Here is a 15,675-nt window from a genome sequence, read left to right on the forward strand (position 1 = left end):
GTTTACAGGTAGGCCAATTGCCCATCAACAAAATTTTGAGTGCACTATCTGTCAAAATCAGTGATTAGTGCAACTCTGATTTTGCGTACGTTACTAGTTCGCGCCTTTTTCGTTGTTTGTGTGTTATAACACACACACAACCAAAACTCGTTGACAGATAGTGCACTTCGCGAGAAAAATTGTATTCAGCTGTTTACGGTACATTACCTGGTCATAATGGCATGGCGAAACAAAATCATCCGACCGGTTGACGGTATTAATATGTATTAAATCCGCCTAGTTTTTATTTGCATTTTCATGTGTAGCCACAGCCACAGGATCAAAAGATTTAATACGACTTAAGCCAATTAAAATGTGAAAAAAGGAATGAAATGTGAACAAATTTTAAAACACAAAGCATTTGACGTTCAAAATAACTCTGGAATTGGAAAATTGCATCAGCTGGTCTAGTGACTTAACCTTGTATAAATTTGCCTAGAGTGAACCCTGCATTTAAATTTTGGCATTGAAATTTAGTTTGTCTTATCCCTTTATCAGATTGTGTCAAATGCAACATGAAACAAAATAAAAAATACGTTTGCGTCAATTGCGGAAACAATTTGCCGAAATTATTTAAAGAGTACAGCAGCACAATAAAACCTTTAAACTGTGTATGTGGTTTCCATTTCTAAAAATTTGCGATAATGGAAACTTATTTAGAATTTTTAAAGTTTTTATGTGATAAGGCAACAATTGACACTCAACCTGATTTAAGGGGTTTTCTTCATCAAAGGCAACAGTGGTAGGATGCACTTTAACGTTGTCATGAAAATCAAAAAAACAAATTTATACTTACTAAGCCTGTCAGGTTAATGTTACCAGAGAAGGATAAATTAAGCAACGAGCATAAAGCGAATTGGGTGAATGTTCTCGCTGCATTGTGAATGATCGTGCAATGCTTCCATGTTAATCCTTTAGTTTTTTCTCGAGTAACGGAAAGAGAGTAACTAGTTCATATATATATATATATATATATATATTTTTTTTTTGAAAATGTGATTATTAAGTTTTTTCCCTGCCTGTTAAGGCGAATGTCATTCTATTTCATAGCCTTCAGTTCTATGTATATCCCTTTCGAGACGATCCTGATGATCGAAGAGTTTTTGCATAGGAAAAGTAAAGTCAGAGGATGCCACAACATCAACATGGCACGGGATAGCTATGAACACCACACGAGTTGGAACTTTGAGCTCCGATTTGTGTGGTGTTTAAAGGCGTCCACAGGTTGGGAATAGTGGAATGATTCGTATACGGAGTAGCTGCAATTTCAGTCGCGGACAATCAGCGTTATCAAACGGAATCTTAGTGAGAGATCCGACGGTGCCTATGGAACGAGCTTGCTCATTTATGGAGCTTGACGAGGGTCGCTTTCGCCACATACAAATGTGGCTACAACAGCAACATCAACCATGGTATGACGCATTTCGAGCTCATTCTCAGATATCTTTAGGTGTGGAGGCTTCAAAGACCGTACATTGGTAGGTCATATAGAAGTTATTGTGTGACACTAACAAGGTTGGACAGTTTGTCACACTAGCTGTTCTTAGCATATGTTTTGGGTTGTATTGTTGGATTTTTCGTCTACACGGCATCATTCGGAATTTGTGTAATAGCCTCGAATCCTAGCCAGACAACAGCTCTTCCTATTGCTCCGATTGTCCAGGTTCGAATCCCGACCGGTCTTCGCGCAATTTATTATTTTTAAGTTATTTCCTATCAATTATCGATTCTATTCCACAGCCTTCCGTTCCATTTCTGTTTCGAGACGAATCTTGATTGATGTGATAATTTTGTTACAGAATAAATGTCATTCAGTCGCGGATAAGTACATAGAGTTTGAACCGGTCATAATTATAGTGGATTTTATGCTGCTATCTCCTTCTTCATACCGACACGCCTTGTATAACCGAGATTTCAAGGTAGATTGTAAAATAACTGATCATAAAACATGTTTTTTGCCATTTTGGAATTATTTTAGCTTTTTTGGAAGCTGTCTCTGATGTTGCTCTTACTGGAATCGCTCACTTTGTGGAGAGAGAACACCATGGAACAGTTTCAAGGTGATGTGAGACGTATGCCGCCACATGAAAATGGTTTCTATTACAGTTGCGCCTACAAAATCGGAGGTATACAATATATGAACTTAATTGGAACTTAATGTCATGGTCCTAAACTTTGTATTAGAGTTTATTTTATGTACTTTGCTGATGATGATTGCAACGTTCCTAATAAGGCCCTCATTCTTTTCACAAGTTTGCTGCACAAGAGAATATTGTTTTCAACTCCTTAAGGCTAATGCGCTGGCAAACTTCTCCAAAATATTTTTGCTGCCCATAATATTGTGGCGCGAAAACACTACCGATATTGGCGCCTCACTTCACCGTAACTTCGTCCTACTGCATCATTTATGTGCACTTGTGTCCGTTTACATGGTAGTAAGTCACGTTCGCCTTTTGAAAGCAGCACTTATTGTTATTCCAGTGTATGCCACCAAAGCATATGTAATGCAACAGTTGGTCCAATACTAAGCAACTGATCAATATGATTTTTGAATATAATGAAACATGTGACATTAGTTTCGAAAATGTATTCTATATTTAGTTTCTAGACGTTTATTTTACTTGTAATTCAATTATAATTAAGACTTATATAATTACAAATGTTTCTGTTTAGAATAATTAAAATTGTGTGATCACTTAACGAATCGTTCTACTTCAATTGTATATATGTATATATTTTATGCATTTTTTCGAATCACATTGATGGTGGTGATGGAAAGAGTAACGCTTACAAAATGCCAAGTACATGTTATATACTGAGAAACATTGACGACTTGTTATCCTACAATTGCTTTATTCTGGAAACGAATTCGTCAATTTCGCCCTCCAAGGGACATAGTTTCTACAATAGTTTGAGGCATTGAAGTTTTTACATTAATAGGCCAATGCGAAAACTTATCGGTTTACACCTGATAGGGTGTTCTCTGTCCCCTTGCAACTGTATTAACATATACATATATACATATATATATATATATATATATATATATATATATATATATATATATATATATATATATATATATATATATATATATATATATATATATATATATATATATATATATATATATATATATATATATATATATATATATATATATATATATATATATATATTATATTGTTATGCTATGCATGATCATTCATACCGACTCGATTAACAATGGAAGCAATGAGATGGGGAAAACAAAATGCACCAACATAATAGCCCCTCTCTTCGCTTTATTATTATTCTACACATCGTCAAATGTTAACATGATTAATCGGTTTTGTTAATGAGTGCATGCCGACAGTCTGCGTTGTAATATAATAAGCTATCAAATGAATAGTGCAGTAGTAGTTTAGGTGTGACATGATTTAATGACAATGAAGTAAATTTCTTACAATAAAGAGTCCGTATGCTTCCATTACATGTGAATTATATTAAAACTGCGCAACATCAATTGCTATACTCTAGGATGTCATATTCCATGACGACGAAGAAGAACAGGATGAACAATCATCGCTTTCTGGTGTTGCGTTTACGTTGTGTGTAGCAGTCGGCCCCCATATACGAACGGTGGAATCGTCACTAGCTGAAGCCAACAAAGAGGGATAGACTGGGTTCCAAGAAACACAGTTAACAGTTTTCGCATGGCCTGACAATTTTGCTAGAGGTTCTTCTCGCTTGATATGCCAAATGCAGACATGTTTATCCTCGCTACCACTAGCTACGAAGCTTTCATTGACGCCACCAAAGCAAGAGTGTATAGCGAAATTGCTTTGGCGTATACCCTGGAAGCTACGCAGGAGACATTTGTCCTCCAAGTCCCACAAGTGCAGTCCCTGATTGGATATATTAAGCAATGCTAAACGATCTGCCGAATTGACCGAAAATGTCATGATAGGATGTGATTCCTTAAGAACATCAAAATCAGTTCGAGGATTTTCAAAATTGTACCTGCAAAAATAAAGTAGTAATGTCACCGTAAGCGCTTAGAGCCCACATGCTATACTTACCCACGAATGCGAAAGTGATTGTCAGCGGCTAGTATAGTTTTGTTATCTGATCTATAGGCTACGCTATTGATTCGCACACCCTCCCACGAATCGAGGACGGTACCTTTGAGATCACACAGATAAAATTGTCCTTTTTGTCCACCGCATACAAACCTAGTGCCATCGCGATTGAAAGCCCCGCAGGACAAGCTATCTTCTTGATTCATATTGTTCATTTTCATCAGAAGACGACCATCGTCAACATTGAAAATACAAATTTCAGTGGAATCCTCTGGACCACCAACCAGAATCATTTTCGAATCTGGGCTCCAGTTGATGAATGCTACGCTCATTTGGGTTTGGCTATCCAAAAGCCGGCGTTGTTTCAACTGCAATTTGTACGGATCGACATCCCAAATAATAATGGCTCCATCCTTACTGCCTGTTGCTAATTTCAAGCCATCAGGTGAAAACTTACAAAACCACACCTCATCACAGTGGTCTGACAAAATTTGGATAGTTTGCAAAGGGAATCCATCCGTGGCACAGCAGTGATCAGTCAGCAAAGACACATTTTGTAAATTAGTTTCCCACGCCATATCGTGAAATAAGCAGTTTTGGGTCTGCAGTTCAACGGCTTGTTGCAATAAAGAACGCAATCGCCTCGGAGCCATCATCACTGATGGTGGCAAAAACGTCTGCAACCGTTCCATAACTAAAGCACGGGACAATATGCCTTTGCCTTCCCACTTGGCGCGCTGGTAAAGATCGTGATTATTTGAACACATCATATAAGAGGACAATTGATGAACGCGTGATATATTATGCTGTAGTGGCGTAAGCTCATTTCGTAATACGTGCAGAGCTTCCAAAGGACAACCATCGTCGAGGTTTTCGAGATACTTTTGCTCCAACAATATAAATTTCATTTCTATAATGGTCGATGGTTTTCCATTATCTATAAGTGGTTCCAATTCCTTCGGACGAATGCAATAAGAAATCACATTAATGTAATATTAAATGTAAAATAAACAAAAACAAAAATTAAAATTAAATCATGCATCAAATGGTTCTGTGAACCTAGCCTATTTTGTATCAGCGTTGTTTGGTTTTTTTGCAAATTACTCGGAGCGAAAGCATCATTTATTTATTTCATTCCTTTCTGTAATAAAATAACCTTCATGGACAATAAAACCATATAACATAGCAATGAATCTGAATTCAACCTTATAAAACTAAATAAACAGATCTCATGGTCATTAGCTCGACTCACTCCCCTTTGGGAGAAATACCGTAAAATATATACGTACGTAATTCATTGACAAGCCGTAATAGGCAACCATAATAAATAGAGAGACTAAACAAGAGCCCGTATGTGTAGGTGCCAACAACAAAAATATGCACTTACAAGTTGTTAGTGCGTCGAGTCGAGCTATTGGCGCCTTTAAATAACTATTGGCCATCCTGTTCCCGCGGCGATCGGTCCTTTGGACCGGAACGAGCTTGCTCACCTACAGGAACATGACGAGAATCCCCACCTCCACATCAAAATTTGGCTACAACAACCACCATAGACAAGCACCGGCAATCCCATGGCAGCCGGTTGTACGCACCGGATTGACCCGATGGAATCATCATCGGCAAGGGCTGCCGCCTCAGTGTACGTGTTCGTCTTTCATCGTCATGGGAGAGGCACATCCCGGAGTGCCTTCTCCGCACGCTTCTGGTCCGTGCCGGGATTGAAAAGAACCCCGGACCCTGGTTCTGTTCGGTTTGCCAGAACCTTCTTCATCATCGGTCGGTGTCGGTGAGGTGTAACCGGTGCATGGAGTGGGTACATTTTCGTTCTTGCTCTGGCCTAATTTCACTACGGGAGTATAGTCATACTGGCTATGTCGCAAGGTGCTGTGCGAACATAGCCAGCAGTGGGTCACAAGCGTCGCCGTCGTCGCCTTCGGCGTCCTCGTCATCGGACTATGTGACAGGGCAAGGAGGAGAGCCATTCGCCGTATTCGTGGTCTCCGAGCCGATGGACAGCCATCACAATTTACCGTGAGCGAAGTTACGAATGTCATCCGTGGCGCCAAATCTTCCAAGGCGTTGGGCCCCGACGGAATCTCTACATTGATGCTGAAGAATCTGAATTCACCTGGAGTTGAGTACCTTACCACTGTCCTCAACCTGTCATTGAACACTCTTATAGTTCCCGATGTCTGGAAAATGGGCAGAGTGATCACGCTACTGAAGCCTGGAAAAGACCCGAGTTTGGGGGAGTCGTACAGACCGATCTCCCTTCTCTCACCAGCCAGGCCTGAAACGATGGGTCGCGAATTATCTGTGTGGCCGCCAGTCATTTGTGGAATTTAGGGATAAGAAGTCGAAACACCGTAGAGTGAAACAGGGAGTTCCCCAAGGCGGGGTGATATCTCCGGCTCTGTTTAACCTCTACCTATCCTCCATCCCATCCCTCCAGACGGCATAGAGATCGTATCATATGCGGACGATTGTACGATCATGGCATCAGGCCCCCCACCCATTGATGACATCTGCGATAGGTTGAATGTCTACCTCAACGAGCTTGCCTCATATTTCGCTGCAAGAAATCTGAAGATATCCGCCACCAAATCTTCAGCCACACTGTTCACTACAAATACGCGTGAGGTGAATTCTGAGCTGACTGTGATGGTCGATGGAGAAATGATTCCGACCATCAAGTGTCCCAAAATACTTGGCGTCACATTTGACAGCTCCTACACTTTCTCCCCACATGCCACAGCAATCTGCAATAAAGTCCAAAGTAGAAACAAGGTCCTCAAGTCACTCGCTGGCAGCACTTGGGGTGCAGACAAAGAAACCTTGTTGACCACGTGCAAAGCAATTGGCCGGTCTGTGGTAAGTTATGCAGCGCCAGTGTGGTCACGTCAACTTTGTGACACGCAGTGGAATAATATTCAGATCTGTCAGAATGCCGCCCTCCGAACTGCGACGGGCTGTCTCCTTAGTTCTCATGTGGACCACCTCCATCAGGAGACAAAGACAAAGACCAGTGCGAAGACATAACTACATGCTGTCTAAGCAATACCTTTTGGGCTGTTATCGCAGAAACCATCCAAATCATCATCTTGTGTATAGATAGATACCCACCGCCCAGAAGCCTAAAGGTAGATCTACACGATCTAGAGCGTGAAGTTCAGCGCTACAAGAGAGAACCTCTAGATCAAGCGGCATATCAAGCGGGTCTGAACAACATTCATGCAGACACGGTAGCAGACGCGGTAATTGGCTACCGGGTGAATGTAGTCCTTGGAGAACGATCGCCACCCATTGCACCCGAAGAAATCGACCTCCCCCGGCAAACCAGAGTGGTTCTGGCTCAATTACGTTCCGGCAGATGCAGCCGCCTCAATTCCCACAGAGCTAGGATTGATGCCGACGTGCAAGATGTATGTCCCGATTGTAACCAGGGACCGCACGATACACGTCACCTGTTTAACTGCCCGGCCAGACCCACTCGACTCAGACCCAGATCCCTGTGGACGCACCCCATCTTAGTCGCGGAGTTCCTGGGTCTTGACACTCAAGAGAATCAAGCAGACGAAAGATAGTACACAATAAACTGCTACAACAACAACAACAACAACTAAGCTGACTGTGATGGTCGATGGAGAAATGATTCCGACCATCAAGTGTCCCAAAATACTTGGCGCCACATTTGACAGCTCCTACACTTTCTCCCCACATGCCACAGCAATCTGCGATAAAGGCAAAAGTAGAAACAAGGTCCTCAAGTCACTCGCTGGCAGCACTTGGGGTGCAGACAAAGAAACCTTGTTGACCACGTACAAAGCAATTGGCCGGTCTGTGGTAAGTTATGCAGCGCCAGTGTGGTCTCGTCAACTTTGTGACACGCAGTGGAATAATATACAGATCTGTCAGAATGCCGCCCTCCGAACTGCGACGGGCTGTCTCCTCAGTTCTCATGTGGACCACCTCCATCAGGAGACAAAGACAAAGACCAGTGCGAAGACATAACTACATGCTGTCTAAGCAATACCTTTTGGGCTGTTATCGCAGAAACCATCCAAATCATCATCTTGTGTATAGATAGATACCCACCGCCCAGAAGCCTAAAGGTAGATCTACACGATCTAGAGCGTGAAGTTCAGCGCTACAAGAGAGAACCTCTAGATCAAGCGGGTCTGAACAACATTCATGCAGACACGGTAGCAAACGCGGTAATTGGCTACCGGGTGAATGTAGTCCTTGGAGAACGATCGCCACCCATTGCACCCGAAGAAATCGACCTCCCCCGGCAAACCAGAGAAGTTCTGGCTCAATTACGTTCCGGCAGATGCAGCCGCCTCAATTCCCACAGAGCTAGGATTGATGCCGACGTGCAAGATGTTTGTCCCGATTGTAACCAGGGACCGCACGATACACGTCACCTGTTTAACTGCCCGGCCAGACCCACTCGACTCAGACCCAGATCCCTGTGGACGCACCCCAACTTAGTCGCGGAGTTCCAGGGTCTTGACACTCAACAGATTCAAGCAGACGAAAGATAGAACACAATAAACTGCTACAACAACAACAACCTTCTGAGCCTCTGGAGGGCACAATTATTACGCGATTTGGAGGTGGTGTTTTTCTATGCCTTCTAACAGCCATGACAAATATGGTCTATATCGGTCAATAATTTGGCATTTGGCTTAAAAAAAGGATTACCGTTATGTAGGTGTTGTCAAATAACGGAGTAATCTTTTTCGGTAGGTGTTATCTGATATCGAGAAATATTTTAATTTATTTCCTAATAACAGTTGTATAATCTAGCAATTCCTACTTGAAATGATTTGTTCATTTAACCTCTGCATATAGGAATGATAATCTGACTTTGTCGTAAACTGTTCTACAAGGAAACGGGGTGATTGCGCTTTTAATATTTTGTGAAAAAATATCAGACATCTGAAATCAGACATCTGAATAAATGGGTATAGCGACCAGCTGAATACAGATAAAGGACTACTCGATTTACTGCAAGTTTAAGCCCTCTAAGATTTTCAGCCGTATTTGCACAAAAACCTCAATACAATAAAGGATATGTGGTATTATCAAAGCGTGTACAAGTCTCTCCTTTATTGGAAGCGGTAACATTAGATCAGTTGTATAGCTGGCGAAGTGCTACATTAATTTGACTAACTACGTTATCAATATGCACAGCACATATTGTGATCTACCAAAAAGTTATGAGCAAAACAATTTACAGGCATCTAGACCGAGCCCAAAATACCAGTGAAGTTTTCTGATCAAGACAAAATGGTCAACGCGATCGAATGCCTTTTCCAATTCCAACGATAGCCGAAGGCATATTTTATTATGAGAATTTTTTTCTCTAATGGAGTCAGTTAATCCCAACAGTAGCATAGATGTACTCCTCTGACTCCTGAAACCACATTGAGAGTCAGAAAGTAATCTGCAACGTTCCAGGTAATCAACTTTAAAACATACTCAACCACCTTGGACAAAATGGGAAAGAACGCCATTGGTCTAAATTCGTCGGAGTTCGACTTTTTCTTTATAGGATTAATCCTAGCAGTTTTCCACTCCTTGGTGAAGCTGGATGTCATAATGAGAGTGGCAACTAAATGAAGAAAGTGCTCAGAAATAAGAGGTGTTGTTGTAACAGCTCGTTGTGTTCTATCTTTCGTCTGCTTGATTCTTTTGAGTGTCAAGTCCAAGGACCTCTGCGACTAAGATGTAGTGCGTCCACAGGGATCTGGGTTTGAGTCGAGTTAGTCTGGCTGGGCAGTTGAACAGGCTTCTGGGCGGTGGATATCTATCTACAAAATAATGATTTGGATGGTCTCTGCGATCACAACCCAAAAGGTATTGCTCAGACAGCATAGTGTGTATGTCGTCGCACTGGTAGGATCTTTGTCTCCTGATGGAGATGGTCCACATGAGAACTGAGGAGACAGCCCGTCGCAGTTCGGAGGGCGGCATTCTGACAGATCTGAATATTGACAAATGAAGAAAGTGCTCGGAAATGAGAGGTGTTGTTGTTATAGCAGTTCGTTGTGTTCTATCTTTCGTCTGCTTGATTCTGTTGAGTGTCAATTCCAAGGACCTCTGCGACTAAGATGGAGTGCGTCCACAGGGATCTGGGTTTGAGTCGAGTTAATCTGGCTGGGCAGTTGAACAGGCTTCTGGGCGGTGGATATCTATCTACAAGATAATGATTTGGATGGTCTCTGCGATCACAACCCAAAAGGTATTGCTTAGACAGCATAGTGTGTATGTCGTCGCACTGGTAGGATCTTTGTCTCCTGATGGAGGTGGTCCACAAGAGAACTGAGGAGACAGCCCGTCGCAGTTCGGAGGGCGGCATTCTGACAGATCTGAATATTATTCCACTGGGTGTCACAGAGCTGACGAGACCACACTGGCGCTGCATAGCTTACCACAGACCGGTCAATTGCTTTGTACGTGGTCAACAAGCTTTCTTTGTCTGCACCTCAAGTGCTGCCAGCAAGTGACTTAAGGACCTTGTTTCTGCTTTTGACTTTATCGCAAATTGCTGTGGCATGTAGGGAGAATGTGTAAGAGCTGTCAATTGTGGAGATAAGTATTTTTGGACACTTGATGGTTGGAATCATTTCTCCATCGGCCATCACAGTCAGCTCTGACTTCACCTCACGCGTATTTGTAGTGAACAATGTGGCTGAAAATTTGGTGGCAGATATCTTCAATTTCTTGATTTCTTCAGCGAAATATGAGGCACGTTCGTTGAGGTAGACTTTCAACCCATTGCAGATGTCAACAGTGGGTGGGGAGCCTGATGAAATGATCGTACAATCGTTCGCATATAATACGATCTCTATGCCGTCTGGAGGGAGTGGAATGGAGAATAAGTAGAGGTTGAACAGTGCCGGAGATATCACCCCACCTTGGGGAACTCCCTGTTTCACTCTATTTTTTTTTTTTTTTTGGACTTTAATCGAAATGGCAGAGTACGACTCTATATGCCAGGTTGTACTTCCGAAGTTGGTGTCCCCACCAACTGTAAATTAAAACACGTGTATTAAAAATACAGAATTAAAACCAATGTACAGTTATAACTGTACTGTGTATAACGATGACTAAGCATCGAATCCCGAAGCGTCCGCTTCAGACGAATTCTAAATGCAAAGTGTGTTTCACTCTATGGTGCTTCGATTTCTTATGGAATGGAAATTCTCCTACGAGGCTCGGGAGGAGGAATGCGTCCAGCGTCTTTGCTACTAGTGAGAGAAGGGAGATTTGTCTGTACGACTCCCCCAAACTAGGGTTCCTTTCCAGGCTTCAGTAGCGGGATAACACTAACCATTTTCCAGACATCGGGAACTATAAGAGTGGGGACAGTCGTAAAGTGCTCAACTACAGTTAAATCTAGATTCTTCAGCAACAGTGTTGGTATTCTATTCTACATTCAGAAAAGTCGCTAAAATTTTAAATCGTTTCGCGAGCGAAATTTGACACCTATCAAATGTTTTTGTCTCCATACCAAAACGCTTGGGTTCGAATCCTGGCGAGACTATCAGAAAACTTCTCTCCAAAGAGGTGTCGCACTGCAGCACGCCGTTCGGACTCGGCCATAAAAATGAGGCCCCTTAGCATTGAGCTTAAACTTGAAATGGACTGCACTCATTGATATGTGGGAAGTTTCCCCCTGTTCCTCAGTGAAATGTTCATGCACAAAATTTGCTTTGCATTTGTATCGCCGACGTTTGCAAAAAAAAAGATTATTCGCTTAATGGAAAAATATTTGTTCAACCGTGATTCGCAAGTCTTTGGTTTATAGTGATTTTTTTGTGAGTCGTGCGTGAGTAAAATTTTTGTCTAGTAAAGGCTCTATTACACGGCATGTAGTTGTCTTATGACACGTCAAATTTAGCACATGTTGAGTTGCACATGTCGTGTGATACAAACGAAACTTACATATGAAAATTACTTTTCAAAATAGCACATGTATTTTTTTTTCGATTAGAGCGTGCTCTATTCTTTCTGACGAAAACATAAAGAAATCAGCTGTTTTAGTTGTCAGTCGAATTAAAGCAACCCCAAACTAAATTGTTTTCACAAATTTATGATTTAACCAGCTTTCTCACAACTCACAATTTCTCACAATGTTTACGCATAAAAAAATTCTATTTTACTCAAATTTTTAGGTTATGTTATACTAAAATAACATACGGATGTGATAGCAAAAATTATGAATCGTATGTAAATTCACAATTTTGACAAACATCTTCAATTACATGTAAATACAAAAAGTAGCATGTTAGAAGACATCTACATGACGTGTAATAGCACCTTAAGCTTGTGTGAACGTGAGTCGACATAAAAGTCGTGCGTGAATAATTTTTTTGTCTCGTGAGCGTGCGTGAGCCTGAGTGAAAACCAGTACCACAGCAATAGTGAAGGGTAAAAAAATTACATCTCAGAAAAATGTTACTGAAAAGTCGAATATGTTGCATTGTTAAACGACCCTTCGTAATTTCGTCGCAGATAATATAAAAATTGTTTCAACTGCATTGACTAAAATTCATCAGTGTATGCTCACAAATATTTTTTTTTTTATACTACATACTAACCTTAAGGTCTGCATCTGCTTTGCTCCACTCTCCTGATAGAACGTGTTCACGAAATTTCGTTGCAGATGGATGTTCCAAATAGCAACCAGATTCGGACATTAATGTATTCACAGATTTTTCAAGTCCCAAATCTTGCAAATATTGTCCAATCAGACGTATAATTTCTTGATTTGATTTTCCTAACCATGAAATTGTATTATTTGTCTCATTGTGATTATTTTGATCATCGCGAGCATTGGAAAGCTCTGTGTTGTCGTTATTATTATTGTTGGCAGTGAATCCATTATGATTATGTTTAGCGTCGTGACCGTTCGTATTTGTTGAATTTACGTTCACTGATCCTGCTACGGATGACGAGTCACTTTCATGACTACTGCCAGCATTGTTACTTATATTCGCCATGTTCGTCGTTTCTATTCCTTGAGATGTAGAAGGGTTCAAGGCTACGTTTTCCATATTCGCCCTGGAGTCTGCTTTTTCTGTTTCAGTGACTTTATTACGATGGTGCTGTTGTTCGAGTTGTTTGTTCTCCTCTTGGCTGTTTTCTTTGTTAGTACTGTTGTTATTGTTTGCGTTTTGATTCGCTGAATCACCTTTTGTCTGTTTTTCACGATTATTTTGATTGCGTATCCGCTCTTGCTGTGCTGCGGCTGCAGCTCTTGACGTTGTTGCTGTTTCGCTGTCTTCCGATAAAAACGAACGGAGGCCACTACTATTGTTTATTCCAGTAAAATCGTCCGTCCGTCCTGCTGCTGAACGTCGTCCTTTTTTGCGCGGCGGCTGGTCCTCGGAAGAGGCACCAGTTGCAGCAGCTTTTTTGTTATTTCTATCAATTTTGAGTCTTTATAATACCCCAACGACGGCAGCCTTACTGTCTTCTCTCTTACTTCTTTTCTCTCTTCCTCCTCCTACAGACCACAGTGCACACTGCGTTTCGACAGGTGCCCTGTTTGTTAGCTATGCAAAACACAAAAATAATTATGTTGAATGAAAACTGAAAAAACATTACGAGATACTTTGATTTTTTAGAATTCCAAGTCTTAAAACTATTAATGACGTACCCCAGCTTTCACAGCTGATGGTGAATAAATGTAAACACTTATACATACAAAATTACCCTATTCGTGGCAGCATCCATCACAAATAGCAAGGGCAAACAAATACACATAGTTACATTTTGTTTTGAATTCTTTAATTCTACAATTTACCTTCCTTTTTTATGTAACGTTTTTAATGGTAACAACTTCCATGGATAAACAAGAACGAACACGACCAAAAACTTTTAACGTCAATGAAAAAAATGGCTAGTGCAATTAAATGCGTGTATATGTATTGCTGCATGCACTTCCTATTTTTAAGGTTTAAACTTAAAAAGAAACGTATAACGTTGTCTATGGCAAAAATACGCTCAAAGATACGTTACCGAATGTTTTAGTACAGCTTCACAGCATGGTTGAATTAGATAGATTTAAGAAGGTAACGTCATATGCCCAGCTGATAAAATTTTCCAATTTCAGAGATGTATCCATACCAAGTTATGACATACCAAATTAAAGGTATTGATCTCCCTTTAATGTGGTATGCGCACTTTTTTGAACGAAGTCCACTAATTGTCTCCAGACTGAATTTTAAGTTCTGCCCCCAGTTTCGAAACAACACTTGAAGGTTTGTTCTACGAAAACAGTTCTGGGTTAAGTGTGGTTTACCAAATAATATATATGGATTTCCCTTTAATGTGGTATGCGCACTTTTCGAACGAAGTCCATTTACGTACTCCAGAATTTTTTTTTTTTTTTTTTGGACTTTAATCGAAATGGCAGAGTACGACTCTATATGCCAGGTTGTACTTCCGAAGTTGGTGTCCCCACCAACTGTAAATTAAAACACGTGTATTAAAAATACAGAATTAAAACCAATGTACAGTTATAACTGTACTGTGTATAACGATGACTAAGCATCGAATCCCGAAGCGTCCGCTTCAGACGAATTCTAAATGCAAAGTACTCCAGAATAGAATTAGTTTATTCACAGCTTAATGTTCTGGCGACAGTAGCTAAAAACGGTTGATAATTTCCGTACATACTGATTTTTTTTTGGTAGTTACCCTGTATTAAAGCCATCTTGCGAGTTATCGTTGGTAACTTCTCCACATATAAGTAGATTTGCTCACACTCAAAATATATGGAAAACCTCGTTGCAAAACACGAGAATTCCGATTTCCGAAATCTAGATTTGTTCCAAGTGTAAACATGGTTTTAAAGTATCCTGTTTATTTGTATTTTGTTGTTGGGCAACTGCCACTACCTGTAAATATATATATCTTGTCCTGTTCAGCTTTCGGAATTGTTCGAAAAACGTTAACAAAACATCATGATTTTTTTAAACATTCACAGAAAAAATATAGACCTAATCGAAATCCGATTTTTGTATCATGCAAAGGCTTTCGTTGACAATATTTTTAATTGTACGAATTAAATTGTTATTTAATTATACAAATTGTTAATATCTATTTCTTCGTTCTGTTGTGTGCTCTTTCACACATATGTAATGCGAGTGAGCCAAATATATGACTAGTTTCTGTCATAAACAGACACAGGATGCTGTGGGTAGACAAAAAATATCAAGAAAAAATTAAAGTGTTGTTTATATTTATCTTTCAAAATATTTTTTTAAATAATAATTGTTAAGTAAAAACAATATATTTTAAAAATTGTTATGCTGAAATAGTGTAAAGCAGAAAAAATTAGGATGTGAACGAAATAAATACATTCCAAACGAAACAAATTTGAGGACATGGAAGAAGAAATACGAGGATTTAAAATATTATTTCATTTTAATATGATCCATTTAAATATTATCCTATATTGGCGCTGAAGACGGAATATAACAAATGGAGTATTCCTTTATGCGGATCTAGATTTCGTTTAATTGTGCGCAAAATGCTAACATTGGTATTTATTACGAAT

At 40.3% G+C, this 15,675-nt stretch overlaps 2 protein-coding genes across 5 annotated transcripts; one reads left to right on the forward strand and one right to left on the reverse strand.

Annotated features, from left to right (window-relative positions):
* Nucleotides 1–470: 470 nt before the first annotated feature.
* Nucleotides 471–2,739, forward strand: LOC106096180 (protein ARV1). 2 transcript variants are annotated; one of them, XM_013263783.2, is made up of 4 exons: nt 471–650; nt 1,839–1,958; nt 2,018–2,165; nt 2,224–2,739. In XM_013263783.2, exons 1-4 carry the CDS (start codon nt 555–557, stop codon nt 2,565–2,567), a joined length of 708 nt encoding a protein of 235 aa, XP_013119237.1. In that variant the 5' UTR covers nt 471–554; the 3' UTR covers nt 2,568–2,739. The 2 variants fall into 2 exon arrangements, with proteins under 2 accessions (XP_013119237.1, XP_059218791.1); XM_059362808.1 differs by lacking the exon at nt 471–650 and adding an exon at nt 793–899.
* Nucleotides 2,740–3,258: 519 nt separating this feature from the next.
* On the reverse strand, nt 3,259–14,082 carry LOC106096193 (WD repeat-containing protein 26 homolog). Of its 3 annotated transcripts, none has more exons than XM_013263810.2 (4): nt 13,918–14,082; nt 12,710–13,666; nt 4,101–5,056; nt 3,259–4,041 (listed from the first exon to the last, which is right to left on the reverse strand). In XM_013263810.2, the coding sequence occupies exons 2-4, from the start codon at nt 13,163–13,165 to the stop codon at nt 3,555–3,557; spliced, it is 1,899 nt and encodes a 632-aa protein (XP_013119264.1). In that variant the 5' UTR covers nt 13,166–13,666; nt 13,918–14,082; the 3' UTR covers nt 3,259–3,554. The 3 variants fall into 3 exon arrangements, with proteins under 3 accessions (XP_013119264.1, XP_013119265.1, XP_013119266.1); XM_013263811.2 differs by lacking the exon at nt 13,918–14,082 and adding an exon at nt 13,771–13,827; XM_013263812.2 differs by lacking the exon at nt 13,918–14,082 and having other exon boundaries at nt 12,710–13,685.
* Between the last annotated feature and the right edge of the window lie 1,593 nt (nt 14,083–15,675).

The sequence above is a fragment of the Stomoxys calcitrans genome, chromosome 1 (genome assembly GCF_963082655.1).
Source record: "Stomoxys calcitrans chromosome 1, idStoCalc2.1, whole genome shotgun sequence".
Taxonomy (NCBI): domain Eukaryota; kingdom Metazoa; phylum Arthropoda; class Insecta; order Diptera; family Muscidae; genus Stomoxys; species Stomoxys calcitrans.